Source organism: Pituophis catenifer, unplaced genomic scaffold (assembly GCF_029215685.1).
Source record: "Pituophis catenifer annectens isolate HBS135680 unplaced genomic scaffold, rPitCat1.0.hap2 SCAF_3, whole genome shotgun sequence".
Taxonomy (NCBI): Eukaryota; Metazoa; Chordata; class Lepidosauria; order Squamata; family Colubridae; genus Pituophis; species Pituophis catenifer.
In genome coordinates, this window is record NW_027256883.1 from 92,491,392 (window position 1) to 92,517,103 (window position 25,712).

Consider the following 25,712-nt stretch of genomic DNA (forward strand, 5'->3'; position numbering starts at 1 on the left):
TGAGAAGCCCAACAAAGCAAATATTTAAAGATTCATTTATTTTCACTAGAAATAGTAATTCATCAGAGAAACCAATAATAACCTAGTGAGATGGAGAGCTGTCCTGTGTGGCATCTCTTCAAACAAAGTTTAAACAATCAATTCTTGGGGATACACTTATTTGAATTATGTACATTAAAGGTAAGGGCTGGATTTGATGGACCATTCCAGTTCTATGATGTTATATACAAATGGTTAAAAATATGCCGTTCATTTTATGTTGAAGGCAATCTCTAAAACAAATAGTGGATACTAATATGATCTCAGCCCCCTGTGCATACTTAAGCCTTTTGTTCTTTTTTACTTATTTAGCGCCATGTTCAGGGATTGCCCTTGTGCTATTTCATTATATGGTAAAATAAATATTAATCCCCTGCCAAGGGAGTGAATTTTTGAGAGGAAGAACTTTCACAACAGCCAAGTGATGATTTACTTAGCAATGTATATTTTGCTTTACTTCTCCAAGGATTTCTGCTATTTTTCCTATGCTGTGCCATGATTAGCAATTTAATTTCAGCTTAGCCCCATGGAACATTTATGCAATCTTTGTTTGCAATAAAATATGTCACTAACATAAATTGCTGAAGCCCTATAAAAAAGATTAGAATGAGGTGATTATTAGTTGAGGGACTCAAAGAAGCTTTTAATGAATTTTTCCTGACCATTCACCTTACTCATTTACTTACATATTATGCAGATTTATATGGATTCTGGGTGGCTAACAATGCATAAAACAGAAACACACAGTATATATCAAAACTATAGAAATAGACTTCTTGGAATGTCACTTTTACATCTTTAACCTCACCCATATTCTGAAGCTCAAGGTCATTTGTTTGCAGGTTCTGGACAACTGAGCAGACAGCCAGTTTTCTTTGGTACATCCTGTGATGGAACACCAAAGCAATTATTTTCTTGGTCCAAAGCCTAGAAATAGGGATTGTGGTTGTTGGAACTGGGGGTGAAATGACTAAATTCTTGCAGGACACCAGACCAGAGCATTTCCTATGCATATCCACTACTGGTAGATAAGAGCATTGGAGAGAAAACATGGATGTAGTTTACACTTTGCTCAACTATAAAGCCATAAGGCATGAAGAATAAAATACAAGTTAGCCTCTTTAAGTTGAAAGTGAATCTATCATAGCAGGATATATAAAATGTGTCACTGTGTTGGGGCACATGCATTCATAGGGTTTGGTGGATTGGGGCCTGCAGACCCATTACAAGTCTCTAACCCTGTTACTTATTTTGATCTCTCTTCTGTTATCATGTACATTATTTTCTCTATGTTCCTTAAGAAAATTGCATCAAGACCCGTAGTTCCCAAATATGATCTAGGAATTATCTCCAATATTTTAGGGATGTGCCATAGGATATTTTGTCTAATAATAGTTTGTATCTGACAACAGATAAATTCAAATGGTTACATGAGTATTACTCAACAACTCAGTTACATGAATATTGCCCAGTTACACCATATAGAACAGGGGTGTCAAACTCAAGGCCTGTGGGCTGGATCTGGCCCGTGGGGTGCTGGAAACAGCAAAGAAACGGCCCGTGGTGCCTCTGCCAGTGAAAATGGAGCTCAGGAGCTCTGCCAGCGTGTGCCCCCCCCCCAGCTCCAAATTCGCTGGCAGAGGCTGTAGGAGGTTGTCATGGCTGAAAATGGAACTCGAGAGCCTGTTTTTACAGGCATCCCTGACATGAGTGACCTCAAGCTGGCTATGTCCCCCCCAGCCACGCCCCCTGACCTTCCTAGGTCAAGCACAACCCTGATGTGGCCTTCAATGAAATTGAGTTTGACACCCCTGATATAGAATGTATTTGAAGATATCCTTGTTGATTACATAATAAACTGGCGAGCAAAAAGGAACAAGAGTTCAAACCAGATCCCATTCAAATTCCTACATCTTGTAGTGTCCATTGTATGCTGTTGACATGAAAGAGGCAAAGAAAAGAAACATAAAAGCAAAACATGTACATATTGGTGAGCACTGTAACTATCACACTATCCACCTTTTTTTCTCTTCAAATTACTTCCTAAACCTTTTTACCTGTAGTGAGGTTGGGACACCATTCCTCAGCACAGAAAGTGGGGAAACAGAAGCACCAGCAGTTTTATTATTAATTGTTCAAGCTAGATTGCCCCATCCATTTGGGCCCTAATTTGTACAGAGGAGGCAGGATCGGATAAAAATATTGAAGAATTATGTTAGATATTCAGTAAGCATGGATTGGCTTGCACATCTCAAAATTACAGATGCCTATGGGCCAAAAACAAATGGCATCTGGTTCCTTAAGATGCCATCACAACTTCAGGCCAATTTTTCCATGCTTGTGTCCCACAATTGTTTTCATTTAATTACCATTTATAAACAGAATGCAAGAGGAAAAATAATTAAAGACTGTGCTATAATATTTCATGGCAAGATAGATTAGATCAGGGGTGTAAAACTCATGGCCTGTGGGCTGGATCCGGCCCGTGGGGTGCTTAGATCTGGCCCGTGGGGCCAGCCTGGAAACAGCAAAGTACAGGCCCGCAGTGTTTCTGCCAGGAGCCTTGATAGTACAGGGGTTTAGTGCACCCTGTTATTAACACAGCTGCCTGCAATTTCTGCTGGTTCGAATCTCTCCAAGGCTCAAGGTTGACTCAGCCTTCCATCCTTTCTAAGGTAGGTGAAATGAGGACCCAGTTTGTGGGGGCAATAAGCTGACTTTGTATAAAATATACAATAGAATGAAGGCTATTGTTTAACGCATTGTAAGCCGCCCTGAGTCTCCGGAGAAGGGCGGCATATAAATCAAATAAAAAAAAAAAAAAAACAGGGTGCGGAAGGCCGCACCCCCTACCCCTGGGCTCCATTTTCGCTGGCTATCAAAACAAACCAAAAATAAAACAAAAGGAGAAATGTTTCCTCTTTTGCATTTGAGCATGCAAGAAGGGGCAGGAAAGGGAAAGAGGAAAGAAAAAGAAGGAAGGATGGGAAGAGAGTAAGGAAGGAAAAATAAGGAGAGGGAAGAAAAAAGAAGGGAAGGAAGGAAGGATTATAACGAGAGTGAGTGAGAATCTCAGGGAAGTCCTGCCTTAGCACTTGGCCACCACAGGTGCCCCTGACACGAGTCCCGTGTCACGCCCACCATGGCTACGCCCCATGCCCCCCCAGCCTCCAAGGTCAAACACAACCCTGTTGTGGCCCTCAATGAAATTGAGTTTGACACACATGGATTAGATAGACAGATGATAAGACAGACAGATGATAGACTCTTTCACAAAGAAGACTAGGAAGGGTGATCTATTGGGATGGCTTCTCTCCCTGTTTATAAAAAAACTTGAATAACATTATATTGGAATACCGGTATTCAATTATTTATTATTTTATTTTTTATTTTATTAATTTAATTTGTATACCGCCCTTCTCCCAGAAGGGACTCAGGGCGGTGAACAGCCAAAATTAAAAAACATACAAATGCAAAAGTTAAGATAATTACAAGAATTAAATCATTGGCTACCCAAATTTAAAACCCCAAATCCAAAAAATTTAAAATCCCAATTAAAAAACCATTTAGGCTAGGCCGGCTTGATGAAATAAAAACGTCTTCAGGGCTTTACGGAAGGTCCGGAGGTCCGGGATCAATCGTATTCCAGGAGGCAGCTCATTCCACAGGGCGGGTGCCCCCACAGAGAAGGCTCGCCCCCTGGGGGCCACCAGCTGACATTGCCTGACCGACGGCACCCCAAGGAGGCCCTGTCTGTGAGAGCGTATTGGCCGGTGGGAGGTTATCGGTAGCAGCAGGCGGTCTCGCAAATACCCTGGCCCTAAGCCATGGAGCGCTTTAAAGATGAGAACCAACACCTTAAAGCGCACCCGGAAGACCACCGGGAGCCAATGCAGCTTGCGCAGGAGAGGTGTTACGTGGGAGCGCCACGTCGCTCCCATAATCACCCGCGCGGCCGCATTCTGCACCAGCTGGAGCCTCCGGGTGCTCCTCAGGGGGAGCCCCATGTAGAGAGCGTTACAGTAGTCCAGGCGTGACGTAACCAAGGCATGAGTGACTGTGCACAAGGAGTCCCGATCCAGAAAGGGGCGCAACTGGCGTATCAGGCGAACCTGATAAAAAGCCCCCCTGGCCACGGCCGTCATATGCTCTTCTAAAGACAGCCGTGTATCCAGGAGGACGCCCAAGTTGCGAGCCCCCTCTGTGGGGGTCAATGACTCGCCCCCAATAGCCAGCGATGGCACCAGCTGGCTATACCGGGACGCCGGCATCCACAGCCACTCGGTCTTGGAAGGGTTGAGCCGAAGCCTGTTCCTCCCCATCCAGACCCGCACGGCCTCCAGACACTGGGACATCACTTCGAGGGCATCATTGGGGTGGTCTGGGGTGGAAATGTACAGCTGAGTGTCATCAGCGTACAGATGGCATCGCACCCCAAAACCACGGATGATCTCACCCAGCGGCTTCACATAAATGTTGAACAGGAGCGGCGAGAGGACCGACCCTTGCGGCACCCCGCAAGCAAGGCGCCTCGAGGTCGACCTCTGCCCCCCTGCCAACACAGACTGCAACCGGTCAGAGAGATAGGAGGAGAACCACCGCAACACGGTGCCTCCCACCCCCAGTCCCTCCAGCCGGCGCAGCATGATACCATGGTCGATGGTATCAAAAGCCGCTGAGAGGTCTAACAGGACCAGAACAGAGGAACAACCCCTGTCCCGAGCCCTCCAGAGATCATCCATCAATGCGACCAATGCCGTCTCCGTGCTGTACCCAGGCCTGAAGCCGGACTGGCACGGATCTAGATAAGACGGTTTCATCCAGGAACTGTGGGAGCTGTCGCGCAACCACTCTCCACAACCTTTGCAACAAAGCGAAGGTTGGAGACCGGACGATAGTTTGGCAAAACGGCCGGGTCCAGAGAAGGCTTCTTGAGGAGGGGCCTCACCACCGCCTCTTTCAAGGCGGGAGGCAAGAAACCCTCTCTCAGAGAAGCATTTATGATCCTCTGGAGCCAGCCTCGTGTTACCTCCCGGGTGGCCAGTACCAGCCAGGAGGGGCACGGGTCCAATAAACATGTGGTTGCGTTTAACTTCCCCAGGATCCTGTCCATGTCCTCAGGAGTCACAGGGTCGAACTCATCCCAGGTAACATTCTCAAGACCAGCCTCAGTCACCCCGCCGGGATCTACCCAGTCAGAGTCCAAGCCTTCCCGAATCTGAGCGATTTTATCGTGCAGATACTGTGCAAAATCCTCAGCCTGCCCTTGCAAGGGGTCTTCCCGCGCTCCCTGATATAGGAGGGAGCGGGTCACCCTAAACAAGGCGGCTGGGCGGTTATCTGCCGATGCAATAAGAGCGGAAAAGTGGTTACGCTTTGCCGCTTTTATCGCCACTAGATAGATCTTAATATGAGACCTAACTAGTGTTTGGTCGGATTCGGAGCGACTAGCCCTCCAACCACTCTCTAGGCGTCTTTTCCGGCGCTTCATCTCCCTCAGCTCCTCGGAAAACCAAGGGGCCGGGCAACCATATGGGAGCAACCATATCCTAGGGGTCCATATAGAAGGTCCAGGGGAGAGACATGGAATGGGAGTCTCAAGAACATTTTCAACAGGACCGGTCCACTGTCCCCTCACAACAGAGGACGAAGTCAAGTTCCAGGTCGACCACAGTCCAAGGGGGGGAAGAGGGAAGACCCAACCACCCTCTCACGGAGGTCCGATCAACCATTCGACCCCCTCTTGTGGTGAGATGGCAGCGATGAACCAATGCAGATAGCACAGCATCCGGGGCTCAGGTCCAAAAAAACCGCCCTCTCACGGCGGTTGGTCCGATGGTCAGGTCCCCTCTGCTGGCAGATGCAAGAAATTCAATATCATTAATCATACACTGGTCACATCTGGACAATGAAAATCCCAATTACTGCTAGATGGCAGGAAACAGAATCTTCACTGGTGCCATCGTATGAGGCCTATTTTTGTACCCCTGATATTAGGATCATATTACATATTATTAAACATAAAATATAATTTTGCCGAAAGACATTAACAGAAACCATCTTTCCATAAACAGCCACCAACTAACATACATTTTATTTTTGCATTTATTTCGGTTGTATAATATATTGCATTTATGCATAACCAACTATCCAGTAAAACCAGGGAAGCTTTATATCAGTACGATATATGCTTCAAATGCAACAGTTCCCAGTTTAAACCCTCCCTGGTATTTTCAGGTAAAAAAAGAATATTTCACGTGCTTGTCAGAGATTTTGAGAATCTTAGTGGATTCAATAGCTGTCACATGGCTTTGCTCTAAAGTGAGGTTTTTCATTTGTATGCTTTCTCCTCCATCACACTTAGTTTACTAATCAACATCTTATATGTCATGGATTAATGATGTGAAGTTATAAGAAGGCTCATTCTAGTTGAATGGCTCATTTGGTTCGTTTCTGGTTCATTTCCAAATAGTGTAATAACAATGTAGGAAGATGATGAGCTTCATGAAAAGATTGGAGTTTGGACAGTCAGTTACAGATACTTTCATGTGGATTTCAATCCTGTATGAAGCAACAAGAGGGCTTAGTACCCGGCAAAATCCCCTCCAACTCTGTGATTCTACAAAGAACACAATTCGCTAAACTGAATACCATTTTCTCAGCCAAAATATTTAATGGCAAGATCAAAACACAGGCAAACTGTATGTTCTTGTTAATTACAACTTTCATCCCCAAAGTTGTGATTTGAGTGTTTCTCTCAATTCAGAGCAGCAGCTATATACAGTACTTCATAAATTTTTTTAAAAAAATATTCCTGACTTGTGTTGTGCTGCCCTCTGCTGTTCTAATATGTAATACTTGAAATCAAGAATGGTAAAAAAAAAAACCCCAAACTCTCCAAAGTTGTTTGTATATAGATGAAACATCCTTCTGAAAAATCCCTGGATGTAGCCAACATTTCATTTCCAAGAGAAGGCTTGCTAGAACTAGAATTTTTAATCATGCTTTCCAATTACTATTTCTTATAGTCTTAGATTACAAAAACTATTTTAATTTGTAAACTGAATTTACAAGAATACTGGCTTGTCATTTTTAAATTATATCCAGATCTCTGATTCATCTATTTACTGTTGGGCAGATTAGAAATAGCAGATATAAATTACGTTTTTCTTATTTTACCCTACCTTCTTTTTACCGAAAATGTATGCCATCAAATGGGCTGTAGGCCAAAAAAAAAAAAATCTGTCATAATAAAAATTCCAGTCTTAGATTTTATTTTATATTTACTTTTGTTTGCTTTGCAATAGCAAATAAGTTTGGTAAATAAAAATCAACAGAAAGCAGTTTTATGAAAAATATTACATATCTTTTTGTTGATGCAATAGTGTTAAATTAGTCTACCAATTTAAACAAGTTGGCATAAACATTGATGGGTTTTATCTACGGCAGGATGGTACTGGATTTTACCCACTACAGCAAGGGTGTCAAACTCGATTTCATTGAGGGCCGCATAAGGGTTTGTTTGACCTCGGGGGGGGGGGGGGGGAGTAGGCAGGCCCAAGCACTCTGCCAGTGAAAACAGGCTTCCAAGCTCTGTTTTAAGCTGTGGTGGCCTCCTGCAACCTTCTGCCAGCGAAAACAGAGCTTAGGAGTGCCACCCGTGGCCCTTGCGAGCTCCATTTTCGGCTGCGACCACCTCCTGCAACCCTCTGTCAGGTGGCCCTCCCAAGCTCCGTTTTCGGCTGTGATGGACTCCTACAACCCTCTGCAGGCAAAAACGGAGCTTGGGACGGCCACACGCAGCCCTCCCGAGCTCCGTTTTTGCTGGCAGAGGTCCCACAGGCCCCTTCGCTGTTTCCAGGGCGGACCTGCGGCCCAGATCTCAGTACCCCACGGGCCAGATCTGGCCCCCAGGCCTTGAGTTTGACACCCTTGTACTAGAGAATCATAACCCCTTCTCTGATATTTTTCTCATGCCTAATTTCTGCCTAATCTGAGAATCCCTGCTCCTCCCCATGAAAGAATAAACAATGAATTAATTAAGGCATTGACAGTCACTCGATGTTTGGGGCATTCTGGGATGGGTAGCTGTAAAAAACTTGGGGCAGTGTTACACATGGTCCCAGGTTCGGCTTATGGTCTCTCACTCACAGCCCTGATCAACAGTTACACTGAAATCACTTTCAACCAAACACGGAGGCACAACCAGTTCTTTGGAATACATGGAGACTCAGTGAATTTAAAGTAACAGCAAAACTTTACTGGTTACTATGTACATTTGCTCTCTCACACACACATGCATACACACAACACACTCTCATCCAACTGTGAAGTCCTGATGAGCTATAAAATACCTCAAAGCCAACATGGCCTAACCCCAAATAATCACCTACATTTCATTTGTAGCATTTTTTTTTAACCAAAGCCTTTTGTGTTTGATTCAACTACACTCCCACAAAAGCTTAACACCAGTAGAGAAATAATTTAATGCAGTGTAAATAGCACTTATTTGTTATCGTTTACTTACTGGCAGTTTTGCTGTGATTGAGGATAAATGTGTGAATAGTTTTCCATTCAAATGAAGACACACAAAGAATTGATGACTGTTATTAAAATAAACCAGCAAACATTAAAACCTAAATGTCTAGAATGTCAATGTTAAGATACATAATTATTTGAAATGTACTTTAAACAGCTATTTCCATTAGCAATATCCTGGAAGTCCAATCTGGAGGGAATGGATTTAGAAAATATGTCTGGTAATGTTGTTTCATTTAATGAACTAAATTGTTCAAGAAATGATAATTCAAGATCTGGGGGGAGGTTATATTGTAGGCTAGAGGGGTTGAGGGTGAAGGAACCCTTAAATCTCAGAAATCAAAAGAACATGAAAAATAAGGTAGTACAACTATACAAATACAAAGAGGGATAAAAATATTATCAGATTAATCATTATTGTGGCTAGAAGTATTTGCCTGTATAGGCTAAAACCTGTATTTGATGAGGCAATGCAATATTTAACTCTGGCTTAGGTTTTGGGTGAATATAGCAAGATTGGGGTTTTAAGTATATCTTCTGAACCGAGACATTTAATTGTAGTGGTACAAAATCCAGGCAATCATAGCATCTTAAAACCCCAGTACACAACCTTAGCATTAATTTGGGTAAACAAAAACATGTTATTTTAATATAAACTGTATAACTCACTCTGGCAACCCAAAGTTAGTGGAACAAATCATTAAAAAAAATTGGCACAAATTTTGGATGAATATAGTGACATCAATTTTTCATGTTTTTCTGAATCCCAATCTAAAATCAATTATCAGGTGTAAAATCCAGATTTGGGGAAAAGAGAATGGTATAAAACTAATACATAAATTTGGAATGGAAATTGAAGTTTAGGACTTAAAATTACACAGCTCAAATCTAGGCTACTGTATACTGTCAACATGGTTCATTTTTATTGCATGAATTCAGAGGAACAATAACAATTACTAAGAGTGTATGAAAGATAAAATTCTCTCCCAAAGATAGAAGAAAATCATAATCATATTTATAAATTATATCAATATCTCAATAAAGCTATTTAATTTCTAGAATGACACATATCATTTTATGATTCAAAATCGATTGATAGAAACAAATTCACTGAAGTGATTGCAATATGCTGTTCATTTGGTTAAAAAAATTATACTAAAAAGATTGGGGAAAAACTCAAAATAATAATAAAATTATTTTATTATTTTATAATAATAAAATAATTGTGTACCACATTTCTCAACAACTGGAATACTTTCTTTATTACAATTATTTTAAATCCTTTGCAGTACATAATTATAAAAATGCACATGAAGTCAATGCAAATTGACTTTTTAGTCTTTTTTCCCCATAATGTCAAAATTAGTTTTGCTTTACATATTTTTGGTATTTTCATCTTTGTCAGTGGAAGAAAGGTTTTCTACTGTGCTGGCTTCCAATAATATTTTTTCATGCTGTCCATTCAATTCATCTTCTATTATTGTTGGTAATTGATTGGTGTTTTTGGTTTTACATTCAAGTTCCATTTCTTCTAGCACTTGCCCCGAAGTATCTATAGATGCTGCTTCCAACTGACCTTCTAAATTTTCTTCTTTCCTTTTTGCTTTGAATACCTCAAGTCCCATCATTCTCAGGTAATGCAATTTCTCATTCTTGGGCACGAAGGCACGAAGGGATGTCTTACCAAGCCAACCACATAGCAAAACAGAGCATTGATGGGTATCTTCTTTGCTACAAATAGACAAATGCACACTCTGTTAATGCTTCAGTTTTACTTTCTTCAAAGGATTCATTAGTAATTTTAAACAATACTATCGGCTTGTTTGTTCTAGGATCCTAGAAATCAGTTTCTTGAAAGCATTAAATTAATCCTTTTATGATTTCTGTTCAGTTTCTATTCAAAAGGATCTGTACATCCACATGCACATTTGCATAAACTGAATACAGAGGTCACTTACCTTTGGTCTGGTTCATATTTCAAGACTATGCTCCCCATAGCTGAAACAAAGAGAGTATAATGTTTTAAAGCAACAGATTATTATAATACAAATAACATTAACCCTTAGCAATCCAACCTATGACCCACAGTTATTCTCCATACAGTTTGTTGAACACAACCATCTTTTCTATCAAAGCAGATGTTGTTAGGAAATTATTAATATTCTTGAGCTACTATTAAAAATGTTGGGATAGTGATCTTCACCAGATAGAGGAATCTTTAAATTTCACTAGCTCTTATTCGTACAGTGAACTTGATTACTGGGTTATTTTTAGTCCCAAAAGTAAGTTTGGGCCCAACATCAGTCTCTGAGGCATTCTTAGAAAATAAAAATTATGGATGGTAACAATCTACAAGTCATTTCGGTCAAGTGAAAACACGAACAGTAACGATGGGATAGCAAAAAGGATTCCAGAGAGGTTCAAGAGTTACCTTCTGACAAATGGGCACTTATGAATAGTAGCCATCAGCTTTGACCATTAATATAACAAAAGGTAACCAGCTAGAAATCAACTTCTCTAAAACTAAATAAACAATGTAAATCAAATCTTGAATCTCAAATAACTACTTAGCAAGAATGCTCACTTACCCATTCCATTCAGCTGACTGCGTGATTCATTACTGAACCTGCTTAAGAATGGATTTTCTTCAGTTAACAAAATTTTAATATCTTCTATGCCAGCCTTAATACTTCTGGCACTGATGAAAGGATGCAATGTATATATGCCCTGGAAGTGAAAGATATGATTTTTAAAATGCAGCCATTTCTTTCAAAATTCAAAACAGAAATCTATTTTTAAGAAAAGTTTTTCAGCACTAAATGGAATATAATAAGAGACTGGAACTTTCTGGCTCTGTAATACAATAGTATGAAACAAAATATACAGGCAATTAATCGAATACATCAACAGTACAGTCTTCTAACTATACAGTGTGAATTAAAACATCCTCAAACTTGTTATTACTTTCATGTTAAAAATATACATACATACAGATGTGCACGAACATATGCATAAATTTGCCTAGACAAGTTCCGGCAGTTTCCTGTCAAGGTTTTTTTTCAGAAGTGGTTTGGCACTGCTTTCTTCCTAGGGCTGAAAGACAGTGATAGCCTAATGTCACCCAGTTAGCTTCACATCTAAGTTGGGACTACAATTCACAGTCTCCTGGTTTCTAGCCTAATGCCATAAATGAAATGAAGATACTTTAAAAAATCTAACACAGAAACCTCAAGAGATTGCCATTCCATTCCATCAATCCTACTACCCCAATAAAAATATACAGCAATTTAGGCAGAGATGGTATTCTCAGTTAGCATGTACAGGTAATCCTTGACTTACAACAATTTGTTTGATGACTGTTCAAAGTTACAAAGGCACTGAAAAAAATGACATACAACTATTTTTCACAAAATCATTGCAAACATCCTTTTCGTCACGTGATCAAAATTAAACAGCTTAGCAACTGACTCATATTTATGAAAGTTGCAGTGTCCCAGGATCATGTGATCACCTTTTGCAATCTTTGACAAGCAATGTTGGGGAAACCGGAAGCGTCGCAGTGAGACCGGCTGGAAAAATAGCAGGCTCTGAACAGCTCTGCGAAAATCCAACTAGACAAACCACTGTTGGGGGGTCTTCAGACCAGAACCGTCCTATAGGAATGGTGAAGAAGGAGAGGTGCCTCAGATGACCAAGAGGAACAGGCAAGTTCCTCGAAAGGTTGGAAGCTGCCCTTTGAACTGGCGGTGGGGGTGGTGGCCATTGAAAAATGACCACTCTGAAGCTGGGGCAACCGGACTAAGTTTTTTGTGCAGGAGTGGTGTCTAAACAGAGTTCTGGTACTGGATGAGTGATTGGCCAACTCACAGGTAAAAAATAAAATTTTTAATAACTTTAAAAAGTGTCCCGGAGCGGAAATGAGTGGCTAATTGGCACTTGGGAAAGTTAATGGAGGGAGAAGAACAAAGAGGAGGTTAAAATACCAAAGCCCAAGAAAGAACTTTTTACAGGATTTAAAATTGGATTTGGAAAATTAATAAAAGAAAAAGAAACCAGAGGGAAAGAAAAAGAAACCAGAGGGATTAAAAATATTTTTGATTGTTTTGACATTTGAAGGAGAGGAACAAAGAGGAAGTTAAAATACCAAAGCCCAAGAAAGAAAATTTTATAACTGGATTTAAAATTGAATTTGTTGAAACAAAAAATAATAAAAAAAAAGAGACCCGAGGAAAAGTACTCTTTATGTGGATTCAAAATATTTTTGATAGTTTTGATACTTGGTCTGAGAATATTGTGGATTTAAGAGAGACATCTGCTGGCGGAAAGAGAGAACTGCAGTTTTCGTTGGAAAAGAGAAGAGAAAATAGCAGCTGTGACCTTGACTAATAAAAGATAATTCAGAAACTGTGAGAACTTTTAAGGAGTATTTGTTTTTCTGAACTACTTGGTTTCGACTTTCAACGGTTATGGAAGATAATAAAGCTTTAACTTGGAGTGGATTGGATAAATATTCGAATTGGATACTATTTGGAATTAAAAAGAGACTATATGGACTTTAAAATGTTAATTAAATATAAATCTAAAGTTTTAACAATTTTTTAAAATTGACAATATGGAGTCTTGGATGTGTGAGGAATTAATTAAGATGTTTAAAAACATGCATGAATCACTAAAGAATAATAAAAAGTCAGAAATTTTGCTGGAACACACAGAACAGGAAAAAGAGAGCATGAATGAGGAGCAAGAAAAAAATATTGAAGGAAAAGGAATTGAATGCAAAAAGCAGTTAGATGATTTCACTGGGATTAACCGTGGCAAAAAAAGAGTGGATAGGGGGAATATCCTCCCAAAAAGAATCAATCAAAGGGAAAAGAAGGAAAGAGTGGAAAGAGATTAGGAGAAAGCTTGGGGAGAATTACTTGAGTAATATATCTAAAAGTGAGATATTTTTCAGGAGAAAAGATATAAATAAATACAAAAAGAAAAAAAGAAAAAGAAGAAGTTAAAAGAATGTGATAAAAGGAGGAAATTATTAAGAAGTGGAATTTTGGAGAGACTAAGAGAAAATGGTTAAAGAGGGGAAGAATAGTGGAAAGGAGGAAGGGAAATAAGATATATATTAGTAGATTTAAGGGAACTGTATTAATACTATTAATTGTGGGTCAAATAAGTTAAAGGGTTTCAATGTAAGAAGTGAATATGATGATGTATATTGCTTATAGCAAAACAGAATAGTAGATGAAATATGAAATGGCAATGGGGTTTAATTAAGTAGACAAGTTAAATTAAGAGATAAAACTGAAATGTTAAAAAGTGGGATGGGGATTTTGAAAAATATATACTATAAATGAAGAAATAAGAATTAATTGATGTTATTGTAAGAAATTAGGAATTAAGGACGGATAGTGATACTGTTTATGTATTATATATTAAGAAGAGATTAAGATAAGATGTGGATGGTTAATTAAGTTAAATGGTTTCAATGTAAGAATTGAATATGATGATATTTATTGTGTATAGTTAAAAAGTGGGATTGGGATTTTGAGAAATATATTCTGCAAATAGAGAAATAAGATAATTAATTGATGTTATTGTAAGAAATTAGGAATTAAAGGGGGGATAGTGATACTGTTTATGTATTATGTACTAAGAAGAGATTAAGATAAAATAAAGAAATATGTAAAAAGAATATTATGGCTGAAATTGGAAATATGTAAAATGTACTTTGGGGGGTGGGGGGGAGATGAAATAACAAGATATGGTGAAAAATGATAAATTTGTGTTAAAGAATTATATAAAAGGGATGAGTTTGGGAAGATTGGAATAGATTTTAAAAATTAAGATATATAAGATGTATAAGATGTGACCCAGTCAACACTCTGTTCATAATGAAAGATGAAAGATGAAAGAAAAATTTTGATGAAAGAAAAATTTTAATAAAACTTGTTTACAAAAAAAAAAAAAAAGTAAAAACAATCGTAATGAAGTGAATATAAAAGCATATGCAGCAATAACAAAGGAGAAATCTAAATACTGCAAGTTGTTGATGTTGTTTCAGGAGGAATATGAAAAAATATAATGTAATAATAATACATTCATTCTTACCTCTTGTGCTAATCTGAAGGCACAACCATCTCCATCATTATTGCGGCACCACACTTTAATTCCTGTATTAATAACCTATATGGGGTTTTAAAAAGTAGGATATTTCAGCATACCTAAGCATTATAATAACAATTAGTAATTTGAAGTAGTTTGGCAGGAGTCAGCACCAACAATGATGGAACAATATACCAATATATATTGATAAAATGAGATATGAGGTAGAACAGGCATTTAATAGAGTTCCATTAATCACATGAGGATTATATTCAATTATGTATTCAATACTATATTAAATATAATAAATATTGAAATACACAGAGAAAGGTATGATGCCTCAAAGTAAAAACTCAAAGGAGCATAATTTACTGAAAGATCTCATGAGGAAATTGTTACTAATGATCCATTTAGGGTCTAGATCTAGGAAGCTACTCAGAGGAAAAAGGACTCAGTGAAGACATGCAAACTAAATGCTAGCAGCTGCCCTCAAGAAATGTAAATCAAAAGCTCCAACAGGAGAAAGGGCTGCTGGGAGAAAAACTGCTCAAGTTTATTGCAAAGACTAGTTAGTCTGAGTGGAGTTCTTGCTGTCATCTTCCATTTTACTGAGGAGGAAATGGACATTTTCAAATACTGTAAGCCTATTCTCCCACCACCCGCTGGTGGGATTCAGCCGGTTCTCACTGGTCGGGGAAAACCATTAGCTAACTTTCTGAGCAGTTCGGTGAACCGGCTGTTGGAAGAAACAGCCTTTTGTTTTTCCCACTTTACAGAGTTAATCCTGGTAGGAAGGGGACATTCTGGTGTGCCTTTTACTGCCTGTCTGATTTTTACTGCCTTTCTGGGGGCATGTGATCTTTCCTTAAATGTGGATGATTTCCTTAGGATATCTTGTGAGGTGAGTGAGACCAGCCGGTATCTTTAAGTGGTGCAAATGGATCTAAGGATTGCTTCTCCTGGGTGGGAAAGGGTGCTTTGTCAGTTCACTGAGAACAGGAGTCTTTTTTGTCTATGGAGATTTGTCAGTCATCCAGGTCATGATTGTCCCAAAGGTGCTTTTTTCAAGAGGCAACTGGACTTTCTTGGTTTCCAGAAAGTCGTTGCCTCTTGAAAAAGAACCTTTGGGATAAGAGTTCCTTGCATTGCTTCGGAGTGGCCATGGTACATGATCGCTCACTGATAGTTAGATTTTTAAAAAATAGGAGGTAGGGGTGTGGATCCTCCCTACAATTCGTTTTAGTTTTCTCTCATGATAATAAGACTTAGTAATATGGCATCAGGCTTGAAGTTTATTTAGATATCTGTAGCATGTACTAATTTTATTATGATCCTGACAAACTTGAGAGGGCAGAGACTTGAACCTGGGTCCCCTATATACTTTGTTAATTTGTCTCTTTAGCTCGGCATTTTGTAGCTGAAGTGTGCTCACCCACTTTCTGGAGAGCTTAAATGAACTCTTTGCTAAAGGGTTTCATTTTATGAGCAAGAGTTGGCTGCTGATAGTTATCGTTGCATTTTAACTATTTTAATTCCTCAAGATGCTTTGATACCCTGCCTGATTTGTAACTCCGGGTTGTAGGTATTGCTGATGAAAAGGAAGGTATCAAGACAGAATGGTTTAGGCTTTCATAATGGCTGTGACTGTCATTGATCTTCAATGTGTATTATCCCATTTCTAATCTAATGATTGGTATTTAGGGCAGCTTTTTGCAAGCAAAGAAGCTTACAGGTGATCCTTGACTTACAATAGTTGATTTAGTGACCATTCAAAGTTACAATGGTACTGAAAAAAGTGATTTATGACCGTTTCTCACACTTACAACTGTTGTAGCATCCCCATGGTCACATGATCAAAATTCAGGTGGTTGACAACTGTCTCATATTTATGACAGTTGTAATCTCCCAGGGTGACTACAACTGCAGTGATTCACTTAACAAATGTGGCAAGAAAAGTCATGAAATGGGGCAAAATTCACTTAATAAATTTCTTACTTAGCAACATAAATTTTGAGCTCAATTGTAGTTGTTAAGGCAAGGCAAGGCAGGGCGAGGCAAGGCTGGGTGTGACAAGGAGTGGCTGGGAGGGGAGGGGTGAGGCGGGGCCAGATGCCCCTCAGTGTGTGATGTCAAGTTGGCCATGCCCCCCCGGTCACATGCCCACCCAGCGACGCCTACCCAGCCAGTCATTAGGGCAGAGAACCGGTTGTTAAATTATTTGAATCCCACCACTGCCACCACCCCATATTGGTTTTGTGTCCTGGCAAGAAATGTGTCTGCAAACTATTCATACATAGCTGGGGGGAGGGGAGTGGGCATGATTGTATCTTATGCACATGGTATAATTAATTAGTTAAGTTATACTCTAAGTTTATTCATCAGTAACTTGTGGCAATCCTGATAGAGAACAGTTTTTACCAGATGCTATTTATTTCTTCCTTGGTACCTTTGCTCATTGGCAATTCCTGACTGGAAGTGAATTGCTGGGAGAAAGCAGCATCTTCTTGAAGGGCCAATTACAACTTGAAATGAGTAAAGAGTGATTTAGCAAGGTGGCAAAAAACTGTAATGGCACCACTGCTGGGTTCTCACATTCTTACACCGCATAAAATTTTCTTCCTTTATATAATGTGAGAATATATCTCTTTATGTAGAATCTATCTGGGACTATTAGCAGTAGAGTGGGGGAAACTACTTCAAGATTGAAATTGTTGATAACAGTGCAACCGTTGGCACTGATTAATACAAATTAATCAAGTCAATGGCTGACGTTATTATCACAAAAGATATCAAAACTGTGGGAAATGTTAAATACCTAAAACATGCTACCTGAATATGCCTATGTACAGCCTTAACTGGTATTGATATTGCAACTTAAGATACTTGAAAAGCCTGTTCCCAAACCAGAAATCAAAGCTGAGAGGAACTGAAGTGCGTCTATATGTGATAACATTTTAATAACAACAAAACATCCTCCAAAGCACAAAAGAGACAGCATCTGATTCAAAGGGGAAGTTTATTCCTGCATTTGACACATTTTTCTAGCCTTCAAAATCATGACTATATGCCCAAAGCACATGGAACACTGTTACCTTCCCACTGAAGTGATATATGTATTTACCTACTCACATCTGCATGCTTCCGAACTGCTAGGCTGACAGGAGCTGGGGCAGGAACGGGAGCTTACCCCATCACACAATACTCAGGTCTCAAACCAGGGCTTTCAGTGTTGCAGCTGACAAGCTCAGCATCTTTAACTGCTGAGCCATCACACTTCCCAAAATACCCAAAGGCATGCTAAATATATAGCACTAAGATAACAGCATAGTTTTTAATGTAAACTCTAGCACAAAACAAAATAATGAAATATGCATACAAATATAGACTCTATCTCAACAGAGAAGGTTGTTTGAGATTCTATGCCATTTTATTGACAAAAAAACATTTGATATAAATTACATTAAGTCCTACTTATTTACTGTACCTATAACCTACTCCAAACCCAAACAACTGGATAACATATAAGAGTAAACAAAAATAAATATGCAACAATAAATAACTAAATACAAATCAATATTGAAATAAAAAAATAACACAAAAGAAAGGCTAAGGTAAGTGCCCACATTCAGTCAGCTGGGACTGACAAGTTAGAATAAAGCAGATTTAACCTGATTATGAAATTCCAGCCAGATGGGGTTACATACACTTCTCTGGAAAGTTTATAGAGTTTATAGGTGGAGAAACTGAGAAGACCTGCCCTCTGTTGAGCATGCAGAGCAGAGAAGGCATTCTATGTGCTCATTAATAAGCAATTCAACCTTAAAAAATATAGAGATACCTGCAGATACACATACAAAAACTATATGAGTAGTGTACAGACAACACAAGAAAAAATTGTCAGGACATGCCTAGTTTTGAGAAAAACCTTTCTATACAACAGCATTAAAATAGATAGGGAAAGTGCACCTTTGGAATCAAGTTGTAACAAAAGACAGCAATTTTCAAGAGAAGATTCTCAAGTCCTCTTAATAGCATTTTGAATAAGAATTTTTACTGAAAACATAAATACAAATCAAACCTTTAGCTTTTCACTGTTGTTCAACAGTACATCCCGTATCTCCTTGGAAACCATATACACCTGTCTTTTCTTTCCTTCTTGAGTACGAGTTAACAAATTCATCTTAGGAAATGAAGGATCCAGTGCGTAAAAGTTCCTGAAAATAGTTACAAGTATTAAATACAATCATCCTATTGTAATTTTACATAACACAGACAATTCTGTGGGGTTTTTTTTCAGAAAAGATTTTAATGGAACTTACTCAACTGTAATTGAATGAGTAAAAGCAGTATATTTAAAATAAGCTCTAAAATACATTCTACTTTATTGGGACTCATTTTCTTTCTTTTCAAAATGACATTATTTGGATTCAGTGAACACGAAGTACAGCATCCTATTATATGAAACAAACGTGCAGTACCATGAAAACTGGAAATGATGGGAGGTCATTGTACCTACATACCTGTATTGTAAAACTGTATTTTACAATATACTGTAAAATATGGAGACCAAATCGTCATGAAAGCTGCATAACAGATGTTGCAGTCTTACATACATGGAATGCAATAGAGAAAGGGTACTTTTGATGGCTAGAGAAATCTAGCAATAGGTTTGCCCAAATAGAAACTCTTATCTGATACATATTCTCCATGCTTTTTCTCAGAACAAATAATGCTTTTTTATTAGCAGAAAGGCATCTCTGGACACAGAGCTATGATCAAATAAAAAAAAAATCCTTTCAGAAATATTGACTTAGATGTTTAAAATTTTGTATCATCCTTTAGGATTAAAAGCACAAATTATGTATTTTAAAAATATTGGCTTATGGCATTTCATTTGTATATTTGTCCCTTATTATGTTTTTTACTTTCAATGTTTTATTGATGCTCTGTTTATTTAAAAAAAAAAATCTTCCTAGAATCACCCAGTCAACAGGCTGAATCTTATATGAAATAATTAAAAATAGTAGGACTATGGGAAGATTTTGATTTAATATATATTAAAAGACAATCAAGCCATCTTTAGATTTCAACCATATCTCCACAGCATACATCTTTAGAATTTACTTTCAGTTTCCAACAGATTATCCACCTATTTATTAGATTTCTACTTGCCTTTCATTCAAGGAGTTCAAGAAGGCATATACTGTACATTATGCCTTCCTATTTTTTCCAACAACCATCTTGTGAGATAGGTTTGACTGGTCTAAGATCACCCAATTAACACACTTCGTATAGAAATATTTACCGTATTTTTCAGAGTATAAAATGCAGCTTAGTTTTTGGGGAGGAAAATAGGGGGAAAAAAATCTGCCTACCAGGTATTCATCTGGATAGTGTCCTTAGTCTGTTCAGCTTCAGCACATTAGTTTGCTGGTTTTTATTCCCTGCTTCGGGATAAAAAACAGCTTCTAAAGCACAACTGATCTTTGGAGACAGAAGCAATGAGAAAAGCAGACAAACCACGAAAAAGCTACATTCAGAGTATAAGACGCACCCAAATTTTCAGCCTCTTTTAGGAGGGAAAAAAGTGTATCTTATACTCCGAAAAATACGGTATGTTCCATTCCACTTTATTTTCCTCAATATGTTAAATGACATTCATAAGCTCTAGAATTTAGTAAGCAAACTATTATAGAGAAAATAAAAATATATCTTACTGAATAGGAGGAAACAAAGGATCTTCTTCGGGAAGAAAAACAAATGGATCTTCTTTGTATCCAAAAAGCTTCATTTTTTTAGATGGTGGAGGACTGCAAGAAAAAACCAAAATGTCCATAGCTTACCATTGTTCTGGTATTGTTAAATAACTTTCTTCCCCACCTCTGCAATTCCCAAACATTATCACTTATTTCAATCAATAGAGGATAGCCTGTATACTCCATAGTAAACATTCATGGAAAAACCTTAGTATATTGAAGTTGCTTGATTCAAGCAGGTTTAATTGTAATATTTTTGTTATTATTTCTATTCCGAGTGGTAACTGCCAATAATATATAGTATAAACAACGTTAACTACATCTTTTTTCATGCTCAGCAGTCTATTACCATGGAATTTCCTAGGAATTCCTAGGAAATACAGAACAAAACAGTCTTTTAACATAGAGATTAGTTAGTATTGCTACAGATTTTCCTATTTCACATAACACTGAGTATTTAAATACATTACACAAGATCTGTTTACTCAATTTGTGTGAGTCACTTCATCCAATGTTCTTTGAACTATATGGTCAACTATGTATTTTCCAATGGATTACTTGCAGAAATCGGTGTGTGTGTGTGTGTGCACGCACACACACACACACACACACACACACACACACACACGCACAAGAAGACTTATGGATGGTCCTTGTAGTTGCAGCCATTGCAGCACAGCAAGCATCCTGCTGCCCATTGGGAGACTAAGGAAACTAAGTTTCGTAGGCCTTTATGTGTATTTCTCTTTAGCCAGGTTCTTCCTACGTAAACTAAGATTTTTATGCAGCCCTAGCAGGGTGCTTGCTGGCTGCCTGAAACAGATAGAAGGAGCACCTATGGGATCACCCCTCTCACCCGTCATCGCAAACCTATACATGGAACACTTTGAAAACAACGCTTTAGATAAATCTGAACATAAACCCAAACTCTGGCTTAGATATGTAGATGACGCTTTCGTAATTTGGCCACATGGAAAAGAAAAACTGGACAACTTCCTCACACATCTCAACAGCCTACACCCCAAAATACAATTTACTATGGAAATAGAAGCTAACAACCAACTCCCCTTTCTGGATGTCCTAATCTACAAAAAACCCAATGGCTCCCTAGGACACACCATCTACCGGAAAAAAACACACACCAATCGCTACTTAAACGCACAATCACCATCCTGCACAGATCAACTCCGTAGCCAAGACTCTCATCTCCAGAACCAAATGCCTAGCCGACAAAGACCACTTGAAAACTGAATTACAGACTCTCACAAACGTATTAATCTCTAAGGGATTCCAAAGAAACACAATTACCAACCTAATCCAAAGGGAGACACCCCCCAAGAACCAAGACACAGAACAGGACAACGGCATTGCCCTCCTCCCTTACATTCAAAGGCACCACAGATAAAATCAGCAAAATTCTTTACAAACACAATATCAAGACAGCCTTCTGCACTGACCAAAAAATAGCCAACATCTTAAGAAACCCCAAAGACAAGATCCAGCTAGAAAATCAAGGAGTCTATGAAATACCACGCAAAATCTTTCCAGCCACATACATTGGACAAACTAATAGGAGAATAAATGCACGCATTGCAGAACACAAGAACCCAATCAGAAAAGAAGGAAAAACTTCCTTCCTTTTCCAGCACTTTAAAACAACAGGACACGAAATTGACTTTGAAGGAACCAAATTAATCTCCAAAACTGAACACTTCCATAATCATGGAAGCCATCAAAATAGAGAAACACCCCCATAACATGAATAAACGCGATGATACCTCCCGCCCATCGGACATCTGGAAACTAGCCCTAGTCAACAGAAGAGTCCCAGCCACGAAGATTAACACCGGACCCAAGATAACACATGACACCACCAACAATCATCCTCACCAGATTCAAACCCAAACCCATCCCATAGACAAAATACAACCACTATCCAGAAGCTAGACCATGACAGCATCACCAGCTGCTTCACCCCCTCCGATCCCCACACAAAGCAAACTGACACACTCCATAACATATGGCAAGACCTCAAACTGGGAGCCAAACCAAAGCCCAGGATATGGCATCACAGCCATCTGCTCAGAACATTACATAAAAAAACTCAGGATATCACAATACTATAACTCAGGATGTTAACACACAGCCCATTACCCAGATCATTAAAACACAAAAGACTAATGGGCACACATCAAGGACCTCACCCACACAGGATGTTACGAAACAGCTGACTAATCTGCAAACATCAACTCCATCAACTAATCAAGATGTAACAACACAGGCAAACAACCCGCTCACAGCAACAAAGCCAGCACCCCACACCTCCTCACCAGTATTTATAGAGACGGCAGCTCCGTTCACGCTGGTGTCTTCGGCTTCGTGCACGTGCGAGCAAAGCGTGATCAGAAATGCCGTCTCTCTATAAATACTGGTAGGGAGGTGGGGAGTGCTGGCTTTGTTGTTGTAAGCAGGTTGGTTGTAACAACACAGGCAACCAACCCGCTTACAACAACAAAGCCAGCACTCCCCACCTCCCCACCAGTATTTAGAGAGAGACGGCATCTCCGATCACGCTTTGCTCACACATGCACGAAGCCGAGACAGGGAGCTTCACCTTTACCTTATGGTATGAAGTAGTGGGTGGAAAGAGGATGGTTGCCAGGGTAACTGAAGAGAGGGGTTTTAGACTGAAGAATGGTGACTTTCTTAATTCCAAGTTCTGCATTATTTTGGAGTGGGCAAGAGACTAACAAATAAGGAATCAGCTAGAATATGTTTCAGACATCCAGGTAAAACAAATCGTGGTTCAATGTGGTAAGTAAAGTGTATTCACTGTTTGTTTGGCTAAATCATTCCAATTATTATGGTATGTGATTTTAATGCCATTATTCTCAGACATATAGCATGTATTGCACCATCAAGGGAATTTAAAATATGCTTCATTTTCTTAGCAGAAAACCACATTCTTTTCAAAAGGCTAGACAGTAAGAACGTATCAATAATTCTATGAAATCTATTGTGATCTCAGAGTTTTCCTTAGATGTCTCAGATATCCAACAGTTTTCCTACCCTGAATGGTTAGAGTACCAGTATAGATCAGCATACTTCTGTCAATAACAACAGCTTTAGTTTCCAATTTCTTACCCACAAACTCCATCCTTCTTGTTCTCCACACTCTCAGTTACTGATGTCTCTCCATCTTTTGCATCTTGCTTTATAGGACCTTCACTTTCTAAAGGATCCTGTTCTGCATCTACAGGCATTAAATTTCCAGTCTTCTGAGGCTTATTCTGAACCTGTTCCAAAAAGGAACAATGTTTTAATTCCAGAAAAATCATCTCTATTTGTTATTTCCAAAATACATTTGAAAATTGATACAACCTCAGAAAGGATAAAAATAAATGGACTTATAAATACTGTTAAAAAGATCAGACCTTACTTCTTTATAGGGGTTTTTTGTGCTTTATTTCTTTTTCACTTTATTATTACTTTTCCCTATTCTTATTTTCAGTTCAAAATTTATATTTTTATTCTATTGAAAACTTGTTAAATAAACAAGACAAAAGCCATTTGAAAATTAATAGCAACTGATAGCATTGGTGAATGTTAAACATTTAAACATTGGTAAATGTTTACCTGCCCATTTAAGCATGCAATAATTTTAATAAAATGCTAAGAAATCATTCAAGTAGGAATAATAACAACTTGAAAATGATCACATTGGTGCTATATTCTAGGGTTTGCTTGCTTTCCTTCAATCATCTATTCTTAGTGAAAACAGTCTATTCTCCGGTGTAAATACTAGAATACAGTTTGTTAAAAATCTCAATGATTTAAAAGAATTACTATAGGAATAGCTTTCACAGATTACATTCCACTTCACTGAATGCATTTTATTTGCAACATTGCATAAAAGGTGCTTCTGAAAATTCCTTCTAGTTGCTTGGTGCCACCTGTTTTATTGGATCTTTCATTATCAGACAACTTTTGCTAGATGTTAACCAATCTCCAACTTCATCTCCTTGAACTATATTGCTAAAGTGCTTGGCAACCAGTCAGATGTTTCAACCAAAAACCATGCAGTTCATTTTTACCCAATGCTGACCAGTTTTTAATCTTCCTTGCCTTTTTTTTTTTTTAGCCAGGCTGCTTTCTACTTGAATTTCTTTGGATTGCCCCATTAGTGCGCCCACAGATACACTGTTTCTTCTTATCAGAACAGTGTCTCCACTGATGGATTGCTAGAAACAGTTCTGATTTGACTGAAATTGGAGATTCTGCCTATAATATGCAATTTGACCTTTTTATCTGTTGATCTTGGATATAGCTGTTATTTATGATTCTATTATTATTATTTATAATCTAACAATAAGGTAAAATACTATAGCTGCCTACACCCATCGATTCTGGCATGAGTTCTGCTGCTTGATTTATTTTTCATATATTTATCAAATTTAGAAACTGCCCATCTCACTCTTCTAAGGAAAGGTTCAATTTTCTGAATAAACATTCTTGTTTATTTATTTATTTATTAATCAAATGTATATATATAAATTTATATTTATATAGCCTCCCATTTCACTGAAAATAACTCTGGGCAGGATGCCTAAAGTCTAAAACCACATATAAAAAACACAAATATAAAAGATATAAAAATCACATTAACAGTAAAGAGGGGAAAGAGGGAATAAATCTAGCCAACTGATCAATGGAGCTATCTAAGCATGTCTCGAGTTCGTTGAAAGCCCAAGATCGGATAACATAACTAAGTTTTGAGGCCCCTCTGAAATATCAAGAGATGGAGCTAATCTAATTTTGGGGTGGAAGAATGCTTCATACAGCAAATGCCATAGCAGAGAAGGCATATCTCCTGGAAATAATCAAATGTAGGTCCGTAGCTGATGGCATCTGCAGCATTTTTTTTTTTTTTGGCCAGATCTAATTGGGTGGGCTGATGTAACCAGGGAGAGTCGGTCAATCCTAAGGCATGTAAGACTTAATAGTTCAAACCAGCATCTTGAATTGGAATTGGAAGTAAACTGGAAACCAATCAGCTTACAGATGGGTAACGTACTGTTCTAGGCGTGTACATTACTGTCCATGCTGCTGCAGTCTGTACCAGCTGAAGCTTCCAAATACTTTTCAAGGGCTGCCTCATGTAAAGTGCACTGCAATAGTCCAATCCAATAGTCCAAGGCATAAGTGATTGTAAGCAGGACCTGCTGATCCAGGAACGGGGCCACATTCTTGCATTGTTGTTTCTTATGCCCAAAGGAATTT

General features: G+C 38.6%; 1 protein-coding gene across 2 annotated transcripts in view; it reads right to left on the reverse strand.

Moving 5' to 3' along the window:
- Window positions 1-9,529: 9,529 nt before the first annotated feature.
- NSUN2 (NOP2/Sun RNA methyltransferase 2) overlaps window positions 9,530-25,712 on the reverse strand; it is a 35,737-nt gene continuing 19,554 nt past the window's right edge. For both annotated transcript variants that reach the window (XM_070939118.1, XM_070939119.1), the window contains 7 exons: window positions 23,577-23,728; window positions 20,394-20,486; window positions 18,755-18,890; window positions 14,683-14,757; window positions 11,166-11,304; window positions 10,536-10,575; window positions 9,530-10,308 (listed from right to left, as the gene is read on the reverse strand). In XM_070939118.1, coding sequence (XP_070795219.1) covers window positions 9,951-10,308; window positions 10,536-10,575; window positions 11,166-11,304; window positions 14,683-14,757; window positions 18,755-18,890; window positions 20,394-20,486; window positions 23,577-23,728 — 993 coding nt within the window. In that variant the 3' untranslated portion in view covers window positions 9,530-9,950. The remainder of the gene's footprint in view (window positions 10,309-10,535; window positions 10,576-11,165; window positions 11,305-14,682; window positions 14,758-18,754; window positions 18,891-20,393; window positions 20,487-23,576; window positions 23,729-25,712) is intronic.